We start from the raw sequence: 19320 nt of genomic DNA, 5'->3' as shown, positions 1-19320 counted from the left end.
GCATTCTGCCGCCCCCCCCCCCGGACTGGGAGTCGGCCATTCTCCGTGTCGGCTGTCAAGTTGACAGCTGGTTCAGAGAAGCTGCCGGCCGCCGGCTCCCAGGGATCATTCGTACTGGCGTCTGTATAGACGCCAGTATAATTGGAGCTCTGACCGCCGGGTCAGAGTGACGCCAGCAGAGTGATCAGGTCATGTGATCATGTTGCTGACGTCACTCGCCGGCGCCCAGAAGGGAAGAGTATCGGTGGTAAGTCTGCTCCACTCTGGAATTGAAGAAACCACCAAAGATTGAGGAGGGATAGGGGATTTGGAGTGGGGATGCGGGGGGTACATAATGTGTGTGGGGGGATTTGGAGTGGAGATGCAGGGGGTACATAATGTGTGGAGGGATTTGGAGTGGGGATGGGGGGTTATTTAATGTGTGAGGGGATTTGGAGTGGGGATGGGGGTAAATAATGTGTGGGGAGATTAAGTGGGGATGGGGAGGTTATTTAATGTGTGGGGGGTAATTTGAAGGGGGGGTCGGGGGATTTGGAGTGGGGATGGGGGGCTATTTAATGTGTGGGGAGATTTGGAGTAGGGATGGTGGTTATTTAATGTGTGGGGAGATTTGGAGAAGGGACGGGGGGTTATTTAATGTGTGGGAGGGATTTGACATGGGGTTGAGGGGGTACTTAATGTGTGGGGAGATTTGGCTTGGGGATGGGGGGATTTAATCTGGAGGATTTGGAGTGGGGATGGGGGGATTTAATGTGTGTGGGGAGATTTGAAGACACAAAATGAAGAGTATGTATGTATGAGGAAACAGTATGGAGGATGGGTGCAGACACAGTATGGTTAGTGGTGGATGGGTGCAGACAGTATGGGGACCAACGGGTAAATGTATGTGGACACAGTATGAGTACCGATGGGAAAAATGTATGTGGACACAGTATGGGGACTGAGGGCAATGGGATGTGTGCAGACACCGTATGGGGAGTCAGGGGTATGTGAGCAGACAGTATAGAGTGAGGGGGTAAATATATGAGGAGACAGTATGGCGAACGTGGGATGTTAGAGGAAACAATATGAGGAGGAAGGGGATTAGTGTGAGGTGACAGTATTGGGGGAGAAAAGTGACTGGGCACAGAATAGAGTGAGTAGGGGGGGCGTAGCATGGGGAGGACAGTGTAAGGGTACAGCAAGGAGGGAACAGTATACCCAGGATGGGGAGTGTGGTGAAAAGGTACAGTATAGAGACTGAGCCCTATAGGGAGGACACGGTGTGAGAGGACAGTGTGAAAAGGTATCACAGTCTGGAAACCAGAGGTCAGTGCGAAGAGCATTTACCATAAAAGGGACAGTGTGGGGTCATATTTTGTACAGACAATGTTGTGAGGAGCAATTATTTATTCAGGGGCTCAGTGTACTGCAGATATTTTTATTTAGGAGCATTGCAATGACACTTCTGTCTTTAAGGACATCATGTGGAGATTTGCTGCAGAAGACCGGAGAACATGGAAGTCTGCAGAGACGAACTGTTGATGAGAAAACTCATCATGGGGTCTCGACAAGAAGAAGAAAAGTAGAATGACTCCAGAGACGACGTCATCTATAAGGTACCTGGATGTAAATATTATTTTTGATACTGACTAATTCCCATGTTTTTATTTGTTAGGAGCAATAAAGGGGTTGTCCTGGTTTGTGCTGAGTCTGCAGTCATTCTATGTGACTGCAGACTTCTGAATTCTCACTGTGCGCACTGAATGCTGTTAGGATTCTCTCGTGCCAGTAATTTACATACATGCGGTCAAATGCTGATTAGACATGTGTGGCCTCACTCAATGAAAATGAACAGAGCGAGGCCGGGCACGTCTAGTCGGAATGTGGCCAGAAGTATACAAATCACATACTTGTGCTGACATGACCATATACTCTTGCCATCGGTAAGGGAGAATCCTAAAAGTGTGCAGTGCATTCGTTGTGAGATTTCAGAGGCCTGCAATGTCAGGATTCAGCTCTGCAGGTTCCAGTAGTCATCACATGAGCACTTCACTCATTTGCGATTTTCATACTTATGGTCCTGTGACAACAAGCATCTCATCCTGCTTCTCTCAGTTTCTCATTGAACATTGAGAGCATTAGGGAGAACAGCTTGTCGGTACATGACTATCTATGGAAATCACATATGTCCTGGGGGGGCGCCGAACCGAATCCTTGCCCCAGGTGCCGGAAAGCCAAGATAACACCTCTGCACGCTACCAATCCTTTGGAGCCCTTAGTGACATGTTGTCGCACAATCATTAGGGCGTAGGTCACTGTGGTGGTTTGTCCATATAGATGTAATGACTTATTGCAGCTATTTCATAATGCAAGCATGATGTTCTACGTGATAATGCACACAATGTCATTGCGGCCTTTCAAGTGCATGGAACTAGCAGGGGGCAATAGACAAATAATTTCAGCAGTAAGTATATTATCAGATTTTTGTTTTGTTTTTCTTAGTGATTCCTGAAGGAAATGTTAAATGATCTTTCCATGACCCTTGAAACTAAAGGCCCCGTCACACTAAGCGACAGCGATCCCGACATCAAGGTGTCAGGATCGCTGGTGAATCGCTATGTGATCGCTGGTGAGCTGTCACACAGACAGCTTCACCAGCGATCAGCACAGCGATGCCGAGCGCCCGGCATCGCTTGCCATCGCTGTAAAAATAGAATCAAAATAAAAAATATAGTTATTCTCACCTTCCGATGTCCCGCACAGTCTTCCGGCCTCTCTCCACGCTCCGGTCCCAGTGATCCTTTGCACGAATGACCGTGAGATGTCACGGTCTGGAGGGATAACAAAGTCATTCGTGCAAAGGATCACTGGGACCGGAGCGTGGAGAGAGGCAGGATGGCTGAACGCGACGTCGGAAGGTGAGAATAACTATATTTTTTATTTTTTTTATTATTTTTTTACACCTGATCGCTGGTCTCCCGCCTGTCACACACAGCAATGCGTGCTGGCCAGCGGGAGACCAGCGACCAAAGAAATGTCCAGAGGTTTCTTCCAGCGATCAGCGATACCGGCAGGGGGGCCGCTCGCTGATCGCTGTCACACACAGCGATCTCGCTGGTGAGATCGCTGTTACGTCACAAAAGTTGTGACTCAGCAGCGATCTCGCTACCGAGATCGCTTAGTGTGACAGGGCCTTTAGTTCTTCTAGCTGCATTTTAACAAGTCATTAAATTTTAAATGGGTTTTCGAAGCCTTAAATATTGAGGACTTATTGTTGGGATAGGAGCTCAATAGCAGATGAGGGGTGTCTGTCACTTAGCAGCTCCAACAGGCAGAACAGCATTGCCCCATGCACTGTGTAGTGCCTCAGCTTCAGCACTATGGCTTAGGTTCCATTCACTTCAATAGGAGATGAGCTGCAGGACCCAAGAATTTCCACCATGTGTACATCCAACCACAGCTGAGCAGTGCAGATGCTGAATATTGGAACCCCACCAGTCTTATAGTCCTCGACAACCCCTTTTATTCTCTGCTGATAATTGGTTGGGTTGGCAGTCATTTTTATCTATATACTGAGTTGGAATATGTGGGAAACAACGTGTCTTTTATACATAACAGACTTTCTGCTTTGAGTTTACTGAAAGCTAAAATCTGCTCTTTAAGATCAAAGTCCACGGTGAACGCCAGTAAAACATCACCATGTGTGAGCTCCAGGGTCATTACAACATTTGTCTTGCATCTGATAAATTTTAGATTTCACTTCTGTATCTATACTAAATCATAATCGTAGTTGTGTTTGTTACTAATGAAGTGATGACATATTTCCCTTTCAAATGTTCATAATGATTATATAAATTTTATCTCTATCATAAGTGGTCATTTTAAGTATGCACATTTATCTTTATTAAGAGATCAAGACACCGAAGTATCAACAGAAATCACTAGTGAATGTGTGTATTTAATCAGATTTTGGTTTGGCTTCTTATACCAAGTCATGTGGCTTGCAAGGTCCTTTAAATTGGTTGATACTGATTTTTAGGATAGTTACTTCCAATAGGTGGCGATAGAGTTTGTCATCTTCATTTCTGAAGACGCAGTTTTCATAGTTACATTCCTAGAGGAGCACTGAATGGTTAAGAAGTCTCCCTACTGCGACTTAGCACTCCCCACAAGGAGAAATGCTACCCCTTAGATCCAATATCCTAGAGATGGATACCAAGTAACCATAAACCACTTGCACAAAAAAATAAATAAAATCAATAAAGTTTATTGAACACAAGTTAAAACCCATATTTCACAATGTAATGCTGTAGATAAGCCCCCGATGTAACCTGAAAGATAAGAAAAAAGAGTTAGATTATACTCACCAGGGGGGGCGGTCCGGTCTCGGTCCGATGGGTGTTGCGGTCCGGCGCCTCCGATCTTCATACGATGCCGTCCTCTTCTTCACTTCCTGTCGTGGCTCCTGCGCAGGTGCACTGCTCTGCCCTGTGAAAACTACAGATATAACAGGTTCATGAAAACAGACATCTGAATGATGCCTTAGGCTGGTTTCACATTAGCGTTTTTTAGCGCAGCGAATCGCGCGCGTCCATGCGCATGTGCCATGCGCCCCTATGTTTAACATGGCGGGCGCATGGTCTAGCATTTGCACGCGTTTATATGCGTTTTTGTGTGCATGCGTTTTTTGTAGTGTGTGCCTAGGCGCTCCCGACGCAACCTGTTGCATTCTTGGGTCCGTCCAACGGCGTCAAAAAACGCATGCGCACGCTATCGCACGGAATGCGCAAAAATAACACATTCCAGTCTATGGGAACCGCACGCCTGCGTTTGAAATCGCATGCGTTTTAAGTGTTAACATGGCTAGAAACTGGTTAAAATGCATGCGCCTTAGGCTAGTTTCACACTTGCTTTTTTTTGCAGCGCGTTTTTCCCGCAAAAAAACGCATTGAAAAAACGCATACAAAAGCATACAACTGCTGCATTTTTTTCAAGCATTTTTATGAGCATGCATGAAAAAAACGCAGCGTTTTTATGCGTTTGTAAGCGTTTTTAGTGCGTTTTTACCGCGTTTGCGTTTTTTCCAAACATTAGGTGGCCCCTCACACTAACCCAAACCATGACTTTACTAACCCTAACCCTTAACCAAACCATACCCTAACCCTGACCCTAACCCAAACCCTAACCCTTAACCAAACCATACCCTGACCCTAACCCTAACCCTTAACCAAACCATACCCTAACCCTAACCCTAACCCTTAACCAAACCATACCCTAACCCTGACCCTAACCCTTAACCAAACCATACCCTAACCCTGACCCTAACCCTTAACCAAACCATACCCTAACCCTTAACCAAACCATACCCTAACCCTGATGTGACGAACAGCCCACCGCCGTTCGTCCACTTACGGGCGACACTAACGGGAGTCCCGCTGCCACCAAAACGCGACGGACAGCGGACCCTGTGTCACCACTATGTCACAGTCCCACCACTGACACGGGTGTATCAGCGGACGGAGGGGCGTGACACAATGCCGGCACACGGCTATCACAGGCGCAGTGGGGCTTATCTTAGTTATCCCAACACTGGCACCATGTGACCAAAAATATCCAGCAAGCTAATCTCGCTCTACAATTTGCCGCAGGGGGAGTTTAATTTGGATGCCCCACCACTGCTATCAATCTTCCAAGTACTGCGGGGATTTATGTATATCCCACTTTCTCAGTTCCACCTTGGATCTCGCAGCTCTCCGGCGCCCCCCCTTACCCTCAGGTCAGTCAGGGAACTGCACCTAGGATAATTGGTCGCCGGACGGGCTGCCTGTTGTGAACCGGCAATTAGGCTTCTGCAGTAAGGGAATTATCAATGCTGTGGCCGCAGACCCTTATTCAGCAATATAAGACCCTTCTGTACTGCCAGCAAGCCGTAATAGCCGTACACAACGCGCTGCCACCAGTCACGGTTACTTAATTCACAGTGTTAAATTAAGAGGGTCCGTGGCAAACCCCTTGAATTAGTAGCGATTATCTATCAAAGGCGTATAGTTCGATTCTTAGAGCATGGAGACAGATCTAAATAATTTCATTTATTTTCCGAAAGAGGACAGTGATTACAGATAAAAGTTGCTATAAAATTGAGACATAAAATATGTACAGTACAGGTATAAAATAAAAGTGGAGAAAACAAAGAGATTACACTCACAGTTCCATATTGTTCCTTAGGCAGACCATGCGGCTAAGGTGGGTGAAGGCGGAGCTGCACTTCTCCGCTCATTGGGGTCCTTCTAGCACGACGACTTGAGCTGTTCTGAGCTGGTTTGCCCAGGAAATGCCTTATAGACTTTCCTATGTGACATCACAGAGAGGTGCATTCTGGGTTGATCCCACCTCTCTTATCCAAGTTATGTTTTGGCTACAAAACTTAGATTAGCTATAACTTTATGGGAGAAGCTGGTATGGACTCATCAGTGGTATCATGTTTCCCAGCGTAATGAGCCCATCAAGAAAACATCAAACATCTATGCGATATGACCGTCCATTTGGGCGCAAATCCTATCTCATGTTCTGGACAGGGTAGAACTTCGAAACATACGCGGTCTCGAAGCTGGGACCGCTCAGGTTACAAAAATATGATTTTCATATCTCTAGGGTATTTGGTTCTTATGGTATAGTCTCTCATAGTTTTATTCGTTTCAAACAAAGAAGTTTTTCCCGCTCTGAAGAGGAGAGAAGGCAAATGGTGTGAGGAAGATGGTCTAGCTAATTAACATTCCTGCTCTTCCAGAGGAAGTGGCAGGGTTGATAAAACCTGGGGGGAAGGAATTCCTACTACTGAGAGTTTACAATGTCCTAGGATGGAGGATTTGTTAGCACATTGCAACAGAAAACATATCTTGCAGACATGGTACATCACACCTGACCCTAACCCTTAACCAAACCATACCCTAACCCTTAACCAAACCATATCCTAACCCTGACCCTAACCCTAACCCTTAACCAAACCATACCCTAACCCTAACCCTTAACCAAACCATACCCTGACCCTAACCCTAACCCTTAACCAAACCATACCCTGACCCTAACCCTTAACCAAACCATACCCTAACCCTAACCCTGACCCTAACCCTAACCCTTAACCAAACCATACCCTAACCCTGACCCTAACCCTTAACCAAACCATACCCTAACCCTGACCCTAACCCTAACCCTTAACCAAACCATACCCTAACCCTGACCCTAACCCTTAACCAAACCATACCCTAACCCTTAACCAAACCATACCCTAACCCTGACCCTAACCCTAACCCTTAGCCAAACCATACCCTGATCCTAACCCTGACCCTAACCCTTAACCAAACCATACCCTGATCCTAACCCTGACCCTTAACCAAACCATACCCTAACCCTGACCCTAACCCTAAACCCCTTAACTAACCCTAACTCTAACCCAAACCCCTAAATTCCATTGTCTAAACTAATGTTAAAAAAAAAGAACGCATGTGCAAAAAAACGCATACATAAGCATGCCAATGCGCACGTATGCGCATCCATAGGCTATAATGGCCATTTTTAGCGCAAAACGTGCGCATACGTGCGCATGCGCTTTTTTGCAGGGCCAAAAAATGCAACATGCTGCGTCTGGAAAATACAAACGCACACCCCAAAAAAACGCAGCGCATGAAAATCGCATACGTGCGCATGCCAGCGCGCAGGTATGCGCACCCATGTTAAATATAGGGGGAAAAATGCATGCGCAGGTATGCGTTTTTTTCCAGCGCAAAAAAACGCAAATGTGAAACCAGCCTAAAAGACGCAAATGCATGCAAAACGCATTATGCGTTTTTTACATGCGTTTCTATTGCACACGAAACGCAGCGCTAAAAAACGCTAATATGAAACTAGCCTTAGACTGATCTAGAAGTTCACCCAGAGCCTTCTCTACAAAGAACTCCTAGATGTGGTCCCCCTAGAACATATGATGCCCACATGTTATTCGTGCACAGATGCATAACTTTACATTTCTCCACATTGAACCTAAACTGTCATGTGGATGATCAAATACTCAGTTACTAGCCTGTAACTTATGAACATCTATATGTACTATATTACATAGTGTAGTGCCGTCTGCAGAAATGGAAACACTATTAATCCCATCTTCTTTATAATTAATAAATAGGCTGGATAATGGTGGACCCAGGACTGCACCTTGGGAACACCACATATAACGGGAGACCATTAGAGGTCATTAACCACCACTGTCTGGATGCGATCTTCGAGCCAGTTTCCAATCCAATTACCTTACTTTCTACAACTATAGACTTTAGTTTGCCCATTAGGTGCCTGTGTGTGTAAGTGCCAAACACCTTTAGAAAGTACAAAAAACGTTTTATCCACAGCTACTCCTCTGTTCAGGCTTCTACAGACCTCTTCATAAAAACTAATCAGGTTATGTCAACTTTTGTCCTTGATAGAACAGTGCTGGCTATCACTTATTATTTTCTGTTACCTATTGCTGTACATTATCCTTATAAGTCCTTTTTTTACATTTTGCCTATGAAACTGTTGTGTTCTGCTTTGTTGCATCGTGATGATTGTATTGCACATAATCAGTGCTAATTTAAAGGGGTGGTCCAGCACCTAAAATGTGTTTTCTAAATATCTATCCTTATATCCTAACCGCTTTTGTAATTTGCTTTATTACACCATATCCTACACTTCTCCCTATCTAGCTAATCCCTATATATGGTTTTTTTCACTGTTTTTGTCTGTGGCGTTTTGTCTGAGAGGAGTCTCAAACATGATGTCACAGGAGGCTGGAGCTGCACTCACTCCCCAGAGAGCCCATTGCCCCTCCTGGAACAGTACTTTACAGGGGGCCGCACTCAGTTACTCACTAGTTTCTTGCATCGCTGATGCCCCCTCTGAAGATGCCCTGGATCCTGGATACTGTGGAAGAGGAGAATTCACTGCTGACACTATGTCCCTTTTTCTGCCACCGCAATAGCTTCTAGCTGAAAAAAAGACATTGGCAGGGGGAGGAGATTGAAGCAGTGAGTGACACCAATGTCCCCCCCCACAGCCTCTAGCCCCGCCCTCAATTGAATTGTCATCAGGGGGTGACGCTGGTGTCACTCAATGCTTCTATCGTTGCCCACTGATGAAAATTCATGTGAGGACGATGATGGAAACGGTGAGTAACAACACTGCCACCCCCTGATGACAATTTGTTTGAAGGTAGTGCTAAAAGACATGGGGCAGTGCTATTGTCACTCACTGCTTCTGTCTCAGCCCCATTCTTTCATAGAAGATGCGGCAGTGGAGATAGAGCAAAGTGCTGGCGCTGCCCTCACGTTTCCAGCAAAGTCCATCATCCAGGATCCAGGACCTCTTCAGAGGGGGTGCAAGAAACTAGTGAGTAACTACAGAGCTGCCCCATGATGAGATCCTGTTCCAGGAGGGGCAATGAACACTGCGGGGAGTGAGTGCAGCCCTAGCCTCCTGAGATACCTCGCAAAAGAAACGTCACAGGAAGAACAGTGGGGAAAAAACAGATGTGGGGATTAGCTAGATAGGGAGAAGTGTAGGGTATTGTGTAATATAGAAAATTCCAAAGGAGTAGGGTTTAAGGATAAGTCGTTAAAAAATACATTTTAAGTGCCATTTAATAAAAACTATTGCATTACTGTCCAGTAAATAATAAATTATGTAAATATTTTGATAGTAGTATTTCTTAATATCTTTGGAATTCCGGTGCTGTATCACCTATAATAGTCTGTAATGTTCATATTTTCCAGCTTTTGTATTTTAATCCACCTTTCATGTGCTTATTTCCCACCAGAGTCAGCAGTTTCCTGGTATTCTGTCTGATACCAGCTTATCAGGACAGAGTGGAGGTAGCGCCCAACAAGTGATTTTGGTCAGTCATACAGCACAGCCTTCCAGCCATACCGGTGACCTCAATTACCAGGTATCACCTCCTATTTTATGTCTAAGCCAGAAGTGATTAGTTGTTTAATTGTTTAGAAAAGGAGAAAAGGGTTACATTTATGAGAAAAAAAACAATGTAAGAATTATCTAGGTATAATATCATAGATTCAGAAATTAAACCTGTGTGCGTTTCTCCCTAGAAGTACATACGGTAATAAGTAGCCTTCCTTACAATTAGGCCATGGTCCTACGTTAAGTATAGTGAAAAAGTATGATAGAAACTTCTGTATTTTTCACCCACATCAGGTTTCAGCTTACAAACACTGATGTAAAATACTGACCAACTAGTGAATGTGTGAATGTGACCTTAAAGGAAGTATTTGTTTGCAGAGACATTATGTTCTGACTGACCCCTTTTTAAGGCTCACTTCACATGTTAAAAAAAAGTATGCAATACTGTCTGTTTTTTCTATCCATGTGGTTTTCTGATGGCCGTCTGTGTGACACATACCCGAATAGAATGCAGAATAGAAATTACAGATTTAAATATGTTAAATATGTGCAAAGACATAGATAATAGATATCCGTCACATATATAATTAGTGCATTGCATGTGTAGCTGACTGTACATGTATTAAACTTATAAATATATTTTAAGAATGACATAGAATCCCCCCTATTTTGGCAACCAGCAAAGGTAAAGCAGACAAATGTGAGCTGATATTATCAGGCTTGGTTATTGGTTCCTCCCAAGTCTAGTACCAATTAGTGTGTCACCCTGTGAAAATAAAAAAGCAGCATACAACTGCTTATCAAGTATATAGGTCAATACTTAAAAAAGAAATTATTGGCCTAGCCTGAATAAGGGATATAGATAGTCACCCAAAGAATTCTCTATATGGGTGCACACAAAACATCTATGGGTTTAGAACAATTGAGAACACTTTCCCATGAATGCCATGACCCTTTTGCATATATATATATAGAGAAGAAATGCAAATTATCGGCCAAAAGGTCACAGAGGACCAAATATTGACAGTCAGGTGAGAATAATAAAAAAGGAACAATCTCACCCCGTGGATAGATGGGTCAGGAGTCCAGGAGAATCCTCTATTCAGTCCAACTGGAGGATGCAGTAAGGGAGGACAATACCCTGTCACATCCCTAACACCTAAATTAGGCTCAAACCCAAACTCCTGCCCTAAAAAGGGCAGTCCACAGCTGACCCTAACAACACGTGCCCTGCACTTTCCCTAAGGCGATGTCCCTCCAAGTACAATCATCTGGGGACTAAACTTGTAAAGTGCCATAGTGCTGGTAATAGGAGAAAAACTTCCACTCCCTATACTGTCCAAGGGAAGTGGAGGAATGAGGGCATATTTATGAGCAACTTCAAATGCAATCACATCTTAATTGCTGGCATCTGTCAAATAGTTACCTCTTACATCACGTCCATGAGTCCCTTGCGGGCGCCATTTCGCATGCCGTTTCCGTTTGTGGAATGCACGCCGAAGGGAGGAACTACATTGCTCCGCCACTTCCGGCGCTGGACGCGATCCACGCCTCACCACGGCGCATGTGCGCCCAAGAAAAATGACACACTTCCGGTGCGGCTTATACAAGAGCCGCCAACTTCCGGTATCGCGGGTCATATGCGCTTCTTCATCGGCGCATGCGTGCCCGAAAATAACAGACGGCCCCCAGTACGGAGGATCACACAGCGCATGTGCGCCAAAAGCGACTATAAACAAGTCCACAGTAGCGGCACAGAGTGTTAAATAGATATAAACATAGATGATCATGTATCCGGAGCCAAAATCCCCATAAACAAGCGGCCGATTCTCGATACGCTACCTCCAATGTAGGGCGGATAAAACTCCGCCCACCGGACTCCAAAACTGACTAATGTGTACCATCTGAGTGGACATAACTACCGCATCCATTAATTGTATGCACAGGTTATAACCGTCACAAAAGCAGAGGGAGAGGGGAGGAGAAGGGGAAAAAGAGGTTCAGATGGAAAAGATAACTCCACCCACCGGACTCTCAAAAAACTCATGTATGTTAAACCATAGCCGTCATATATCAAATGGATATGGAACCTATATAACAACGAGAGGGCTATATTTATAGACAGTAAGATGTAACATATGAAATATAGTTAAATACATATATATTCAAAAATCCCAAAATAGGGCGACTTAGGGGGTAGAGGTTATGACATCATAGTTAAAAAATACTGTAGGTGAGGAGACCAAGGAAGAATTTAGATGAAACACCCAAAGCTAATTTGATCATTCAGGCCTTTAGGCGCAACCGTGTCCAAATAAAAAATCCATTTTGCCTCTCGTTGGAGAAGTAGCTGATCCCAGTTCCCCCCCCTCTTAGGTTTAAAAACCTTGTCAATGGCCATGAATTTCAAAAGTCCAATTTGTCCCTTGTGTATACTATGGATGTGTCTCGATATCGGGGTGTCCCTCTTGTGTAACACATCCCCAACATGTTCGCCGATTCTCCTCCTGAATTCGCGAATAGTCTTACCCACGTATTCCAATCCGCAAACACAAGTAACCTTATAGACGACACCCTTAGTACCACAATTCATGAATTGTTTAATGTGGTGATTTTTCCCGGTAACATTGTTAACAAAACTCTTTCCCACTGAGATGTGTTGACAAGCCACACAATGACCACATTTGTGACAACCGACAATATCATTATCCAACCACGTTTTTCTAGTTGGAATGGCAAAGTGGCTATGAACAAGTCTATTATTAAGAGATCTCGCCTTTCTATAGGTGATTTGCGGGTGGTCAGTTAAGAAAGGGGACACATCACTGTCCATCTGTAGGATGGCCCAATGTTTTTGAATGATGTTCCTCACTGGAACCGCCCCGTTGTCAAAAGTTGAAATGAACCTCAGAAACTCATATTCCACACCTTTTTTTATTGTTAGTGGGGTTCAACAGCTCTGCTCGCTCACATCCTTTAGCTTTTTCATACGCCTCTTTTAGTATATTTTGGGGATAGCCTCTGCTTATGAATCTATCTCTCAAGTCTCTGGCTTGATTTTCAAAGGTCACAGTGTCGGAACAATTTCTTCGAATTCTGAGATACTGCCCCTTGGGGATAGCTCTTTTTAAATGTTGGGGGTGATGGCTACCCCAATGTAATAGGGAATTGGTTGCTGTTGGTTTCCTATATGTGGAGGTTACCAAATCACCTTTTTTATTTTTTTCAATTACAATATCCAGAAAGGGCAGTCTCGAGGTCTCAATCACAGATGTAAAAAAGAGACCTATGTCGTTACTGTTAAGGTTGTTCACAAAAACACCAAAATCCTTTGCTGAGTCTTTCCAAACAATGAATATGTCGTCTATGTACCGTGTCCATATCTCGGGGACACGGCACATAGATGCACCTTCCAATTGTTCGGCCCCAAAAACCATTGTCTCCTCCCACCAACCGAGGAGGAGATTCGCATAAGCCGGCGCACAGGGGCTCCCCATAGCGGTCCCCCTCAGTTGGTGGTAAAATTTCCCGTTGAACATAAAGAAATTGTGTGTCAAACAGAATCGGAGGAGCTTCAACACAAAATGGTTATGTTCACAATACTGGCAGCCTCTCATATTGAGAAAATATTTAACCGCTTCTAGACCGTGTATGTGAGGTATGGATGTATACAAAGCCTCCACGTCTATACTAGCCAGGTATGATTGAGGATCAATAATTAATCCTTCCAGCCGACGAAGGAGGTCAGGGGTGTCTTTTACAAAGGATTGAAGTGAGGAAACAAAGGGAGACAATATCCGATCCAAGTAAATACCGGCATTCTGACACAGACTGCCTATCCCTGAGACAATTGGTCTGCCTTTAATGGGGGTGAGACCTTTGTGCACCTTTGGTAGACAATAAAACGTAGCAATAACTGGATGACTCGGAAACAAAAAGTCAAACTCAGTTTTGCTAATAATTTTGTCTGATAATGCTTCTGATAATATTACTCGTAATTCCTCACGGTACATATTCATGGGATTAGACGGTAAAATCTCATAAGTGTCTCCATCAGCTAACATTGACTCACATAAGCGTTGGTAATGATCAACCCCCAGGACAACAACGTTGCCTCCCTTGTCCGAGGGCTTAATTACAATGCTGTCGTCCCGTTCCAACCGCTTAATAGCCTCAATTTCAGCCCTAGAACAATTATATTTACAATGGAGTCGAGTTTGAGAGAGTTCAATTAAGTCCTGGGTCACTAGATTACAAAAAACATCAATTGCTGATAGGTCACCCGTTGGTGGAGGCATCTTGGTGCTTTTGCATTTAAGATTTGTAAAAGGACCCAAACCTAAGGTATTAGGATCAACTTCCGCAATTGAATCCAATAGCCTCACATCTGGCAACATATCCTCCTTTATACCCAGTTCTAAACTAATCTTGGACTCCTGTTTCCGAAAGTATTTTTTCCACTTAACTTTTCTCAAAAACAGATTGAGATCCTTAATTGTCCTAAAGAGATCAAAATCTGTGTTTGGGACAAAGGAGAGACCCCTACTCAATACAGATCTCTCAGAACTATCGATGACTCGCTCAGATAAATTAATTATTTGGATGCTCTGATTGGAAGACAACTCGTTAGTATCAATTACTTCTTGGTTTGCAGTGGTCTGTTCCTGAGGGCATAGACCTGATCTAAAAAATGACCACTGGAGGTATTATCAGACCTATCTGGTGGTCCTCGTGAACCCCGGCCTCTACCCCGACCTCTGTTCCTACCTCTATTGGACCGGTTTCTACTTTCTGATTCAGAGAAATCAGTGTCGGTAGAAAGGAGATCAGTCTCTCTTTCAGTGGCCCCCGTGCGTGCAACTAATACTGAGTATGCCTTATTATCTTTAAAGTCTTGCACGTCACGTAAATATTGTTTATGCTTTCTCTCTTTAAGATGGTACTGAGATCGTTTGATGTGTGTTTGAAGTTTCGTTTCTTTCAAAGCGAATTCAGTTTCAGTAGAGAATTTTTTAGTGGTTTCAATATGCTCTTTTAATTTCTCACTCAGTAAGTTAAGGGTCACTCTTTCCTCATCCAATAGAAGCTGCATAAAGCGTAAGGAACTCTCTGTAGCCTCCCGTTCCCACTTATGTATAAAGGCTGAATTCTTATATCTATTACCCGCTGTTAGGTTAATTCGCAAGCCACGTGGGACGATTTTGGCCTTAAGGTAGTTTTCCAAACTCTGAACTTCCCACCAGGAAGTAATCTGATCCCTATATGCTTGCTGAAGTTCTTTAAAGGCCGCATTAAAAGTAGGTAAATATTTCTTTTGTGTGAATGTATTCTCAGAAAAAACTTCCTTGGCCTCTGAAAGCCAATTGTCCGTATTTAGACCTACAGAGAGAAAACCTGCCATACCTCTTCAGTAATAACAGAAATAGTAGATAAAGCACTAGACAGTTTCGAGAACAAACTGACATAAGTCTCACCAAAAAATTCTGGAATATAAAGCAATTGGTGAAAATAAAAAATAACTTTTAATCAATCATTTAAAAGTACCAATTAGTGTGTCACCCTGTGAAAATAAAAAAGCAGCATACAACTGCTTATCAGGTATATAGGTCAATACTTAAAAAAGAAAAAATTGGCCTAGCCTGAATAAGGGATATAGATAGTCACCCAAAGAATTCCCTATATGGGTGTACACAAAACATCTATGGGTTTAGAACAATTGAGAACACTTTCCCATGAATGCCATGACCCTTTTGCATATATATATAGAGAAGCTGGGGACATCGCCTTAGGGAAAGTGCAGGGCACGTGTTGTTAGGGTCAGCTGTGGACTGCCCTTGTTAGGGCAGGAGTTTGGGTTTGAGCCTAATTTAGGTGTTAGGGATGTGACAGGGTATTGTCCTCCCTTACTGCATCCTCCAGTTGGACTGAATAGAGGATTCTCCTGGACTCCTGACCCATCTATCCACGGGGTGAGATTGTTCCTTTTTTATTATTCTCACCTGACTGTCAATATTTGGTCCTCTGTGACCTTTTGGCCGATACTTTGAATTTCTTCTCTATTTTTTATTTTCACCAATTGCTTTATATTCCAGAATTTTTTGGTGAGACTTATGTCAGTTTGTTCTCGAAACTGTCTAGTGCTTTATCTACTATCCTTCCAAGTCTAAAAATACCAGCCCGCAGCCGCCCCAGAAGTAGAGCATGACATTAAATTCTCCAATTCTTGTGCTTCACCTTTGCTTTTCCCAATACCCTGGTATTGTCTAAAAACATAGCTGACATTACGCACTGGTGTTAGTAATAGAGAAATGTCTATCAGACACCCCCATTTTTAATGCAGTAATAGCAAGGTAACACACACACAAAAAAAATACTTTATTCAAATAAACACTTCCTGACACTTTCCCTGCTTCTCCACTTTATTGAAAAAAGTATTTATTTAAATCAAGTATTTTGTGTGTTTGTTATTCCATTTTTTCCTGGGTTAGTAATGGGAGTGTCTGATAAACACCTCTTTATTGCTAACACCAGGGCTTGATGTCAGCTGTGTTTTTGGACATTTCACAGCTGACCTCACCCCAAAGCCCCATTACTCTGATTTACCAATGCACCAGGGCAACGGGAATATGCAAGGTAAGGCACCAGTATTCGAGCATCTCATGTGATGTTCCACTGCTGGGTTGTCTGTAGGCAGGTATTTGTAGGCTGGAAGGGCCCAATAGCCATGGATGTTCACAGCCTGAAAATATCCGCCCCCAGCTTTCTGCTTTACCTTGGCTATTTACCAAAAATAGGGGAGACCCCACATAATTTTTTTCATTTATTTATTAGGTATTATAATACATGTTCATTAAGCTACTCACGCAAGGCACTAATTATATACCTCACAGATATCTAGCTATGTATCCATTTATCTATCAATCATCTATTTACCCCATTTCAATCTATATCTTTGCACATGTTTAACACATAAAAATCAGTCATTTCTATTATGCATCCTATTCTTGTATGTGTCACTTGGGCAGCACACCAATATCATCAGTGTGCCATCCATGTTTACACTGACCCACAGACTTTTATTGGCCCTTGTCCTGTATGCTGCCAGAAAAAAAACAGACATGTCTATGTGTGGGTCACATGGACAAAACAGTTCGTGTGAAAACATGGACATATGCATAGCCCCATAGGTTATAATGGGTACCTGTGAATACGTTCCTCCGATACGTGTAAAAACGGATGCCTCACATACCGGAGACACGTATATGTGAAGGGGGCCTAAGCTAGTGTAGATGAGCAGGTGGGAACTATTCATGTGCATTTCTGCATATATACTGTAGGATCTTCTTTGATCATTAAACAGTACTGACCTATAAACATTGAAAATGTCACATTTTTACGCCTATTGAACGAATTTCATAGCTGACTTACTTATACTATCATAAACCCTTGTTCCACAGATACTACCTTGCCTTTTTTAATGACTAGTTAGGATTTTTTTTACATATATAATATCAGAATTTTTTTGTATCTAGAATTTAGTCACTGAGAACCTTTATTTCATAGGTTACAGATGACGCTCACATAGAAAAGAACAGTGATGCAGAAAAGCAAGATAGGATTCATCAGTGTTTTGAATGCAACCTTTACTTTCCCTCTGCTGCCACATTGGCAGAGCACAACAAAGACGCTCATGGGAGAGAACGGATTCACGTGTGCCACCTATGCAATAAAGCTTTCAAGAGGGCATCTCATTTAAAAGTGAGTGAGTCTCCATCTTTGGAAATCAAATGAAACAAAACGAGTTAGATATGAAAAACATGTAAGACCACTGGGGGTGCACCTACTGGGACACACTATTTCCCAGAATGGGAGTCCTAAAGTCCCCTGTGTAAATGCAATATGAATGCCCACTGTGCTGTACACTTGAATATTACTAACAGATGTAGTCTTTCTGTCAGCCCTATAGAAGTGAATGGCTCAGTAAACAAGCAAGCGCACCACCACTCCATTCACATAGTGGACTTTATGACAACTGTTCACTAAAGGGGAGGTCCGAACAGTGACATTGCCAGTGATCATTCACTTATTCTGTAGCTAGTGCTGCTGATCAGTGGGGGTCTGGGTTCTGAGACCCCACCGATCAATCAAACTACTGTTCTGAAGTCCGATCTGCGATTAGAGCCATATACTTACTATTCAGCCCTTAGACAACTCTGTGCTCTCGTGCAGAAGCTGCGGACTTCAGATCAGTATTTTGAGTGATTGGTGGGGATCTCAGAACCTAGACCTCCACTGATCAGCAGTAGAGATGGGTGGACACCTGGATGTTCGGATCCGGCAGGTTTGGCCTAATAGTTACAAAAAGTTAGGGTTCGGGTACCAAAACAGTACCCTGACAACTCGAACCCGGATCCAATCCACTTGGATGGGGGGCCCGAATATCCAGTGTTTGCCACGCTGTCATTTGCATGACAGCGCAGCAAACACCACTTCTAAGAAACACGGTTCCCACACTGTCAAAAGAGCGCTCAGCTGTGATTGGAGGTATAAAGTTTACCTCCAGTCACTAGTATCAGCTGGTGGGACTACAGCGCCCATCATCTGACACCTGCTGACGCTAATAACAGCGAGAGCAGGGCGCCTAATGGGTGTATTCATTAGCCGGCTCCTGCACTGTAAATAAACAATTTTTAAAAAAATGGCATGAGTTCCCCTGTATTTTTGACAACCAGCCAGACAAAACTCACAGCTGGGGGCTGCAACCCTCAGCTGTCAGCTTCAACAAGGCTGGCTATCAATAATAGAGGGGTTCCCACGCTTTTTTTTTAAAATTATTTAAATAAATAATTTTAAAAAAATGGTGTGGGGTCCCCCCATTTTTGACAATCAGCCTTGCTAAAGCAGACAGCTGGGGGCTGGTATTCTCAGGCTGGTATGGGGCCATGGATATTGGCCCCCCAGCCTAAAAATAGCAGCCCACAGCTGCCCATAAAAGGCACATCTATTAGATGCACCATTTCTGGTGCTTTACCCATCTCTTCCCACTTGCCCTGTAGCGGTGGAAAGTGAGGTTAATATTTGTGGGTTTGATTTCACCTTTGTATTGTCAGGTGACATCAAGCCCATGAATTACTAATGGAGAGGCGTCTATAAGGCACCTATCCTTTACTAATCCTATCATTATTTAGTAAATAAAGACACAGAATAAAGTCCTTTATTAGATATAAGACTAAACTGTTGTACATTTTTATTTATAAATATTAAACACAGTTATACTCACCAAATGCAGGGAATGCAGCTTCAGTGACCAGAAGTATCCTCAATGACGTTACTGAGGCTGCACGCACAGCAGTTCAGTCGGCAGTGATTCTCAGCCTGGACAGTCGTATCTTAGCA

At 43.5% G+C, this 19320-nt stretch overlaps 1 protein-coding gene across 3 annotated transcripts in view; it reads left to right on the top strand.

Annotated features, from left to right (window-relative positions):
* The window catches only part of ZNF236 (zinc finger protein 236), a 235408-nt gene that overhangs the window by 174986 nt on the left and 41102 nt on the right, over nt 1–19320 (top strand). For 2 of the 3 annotated variants that reach the window (XM_073566490.1, XM_073566480.1), the window contains exons 29-30: nt 9824–9952; nt 17488–17682. In XM_073566490.1, coding sequence (XP_073422591.1) covers nt 9824–9952; nt 17488–17682 — 324 coding nt within the window. The remainder of the gene's footprint in view (nt 1–9823; nt 9953–17487; nt 17683–19320) is intronic. The other variant, XM_073566497.1, reaches the window with a different exon arrangement.

Source organism: Dendrobates tinctorius, unplaced genomic scaffold (assembly GCF_039654945.1).
Source record: "Dendrobates tinctorius isolate UK_male_01 unplaced genomic scaffold, ASM3965494v1 ptg000004l, whole genome shotgun sequence".
Taxonomy (NCBI): Eukaryota; Metazoa; Chordata; class Amphibia; order Anura; family Dendrobatidae; genus Dendrobates; species Dendrobates tinctorius.
Note: the sequence above shows the minus strand (reverse complement) of the source record. Positions and strands in the feature narration are given on the sequence as shown.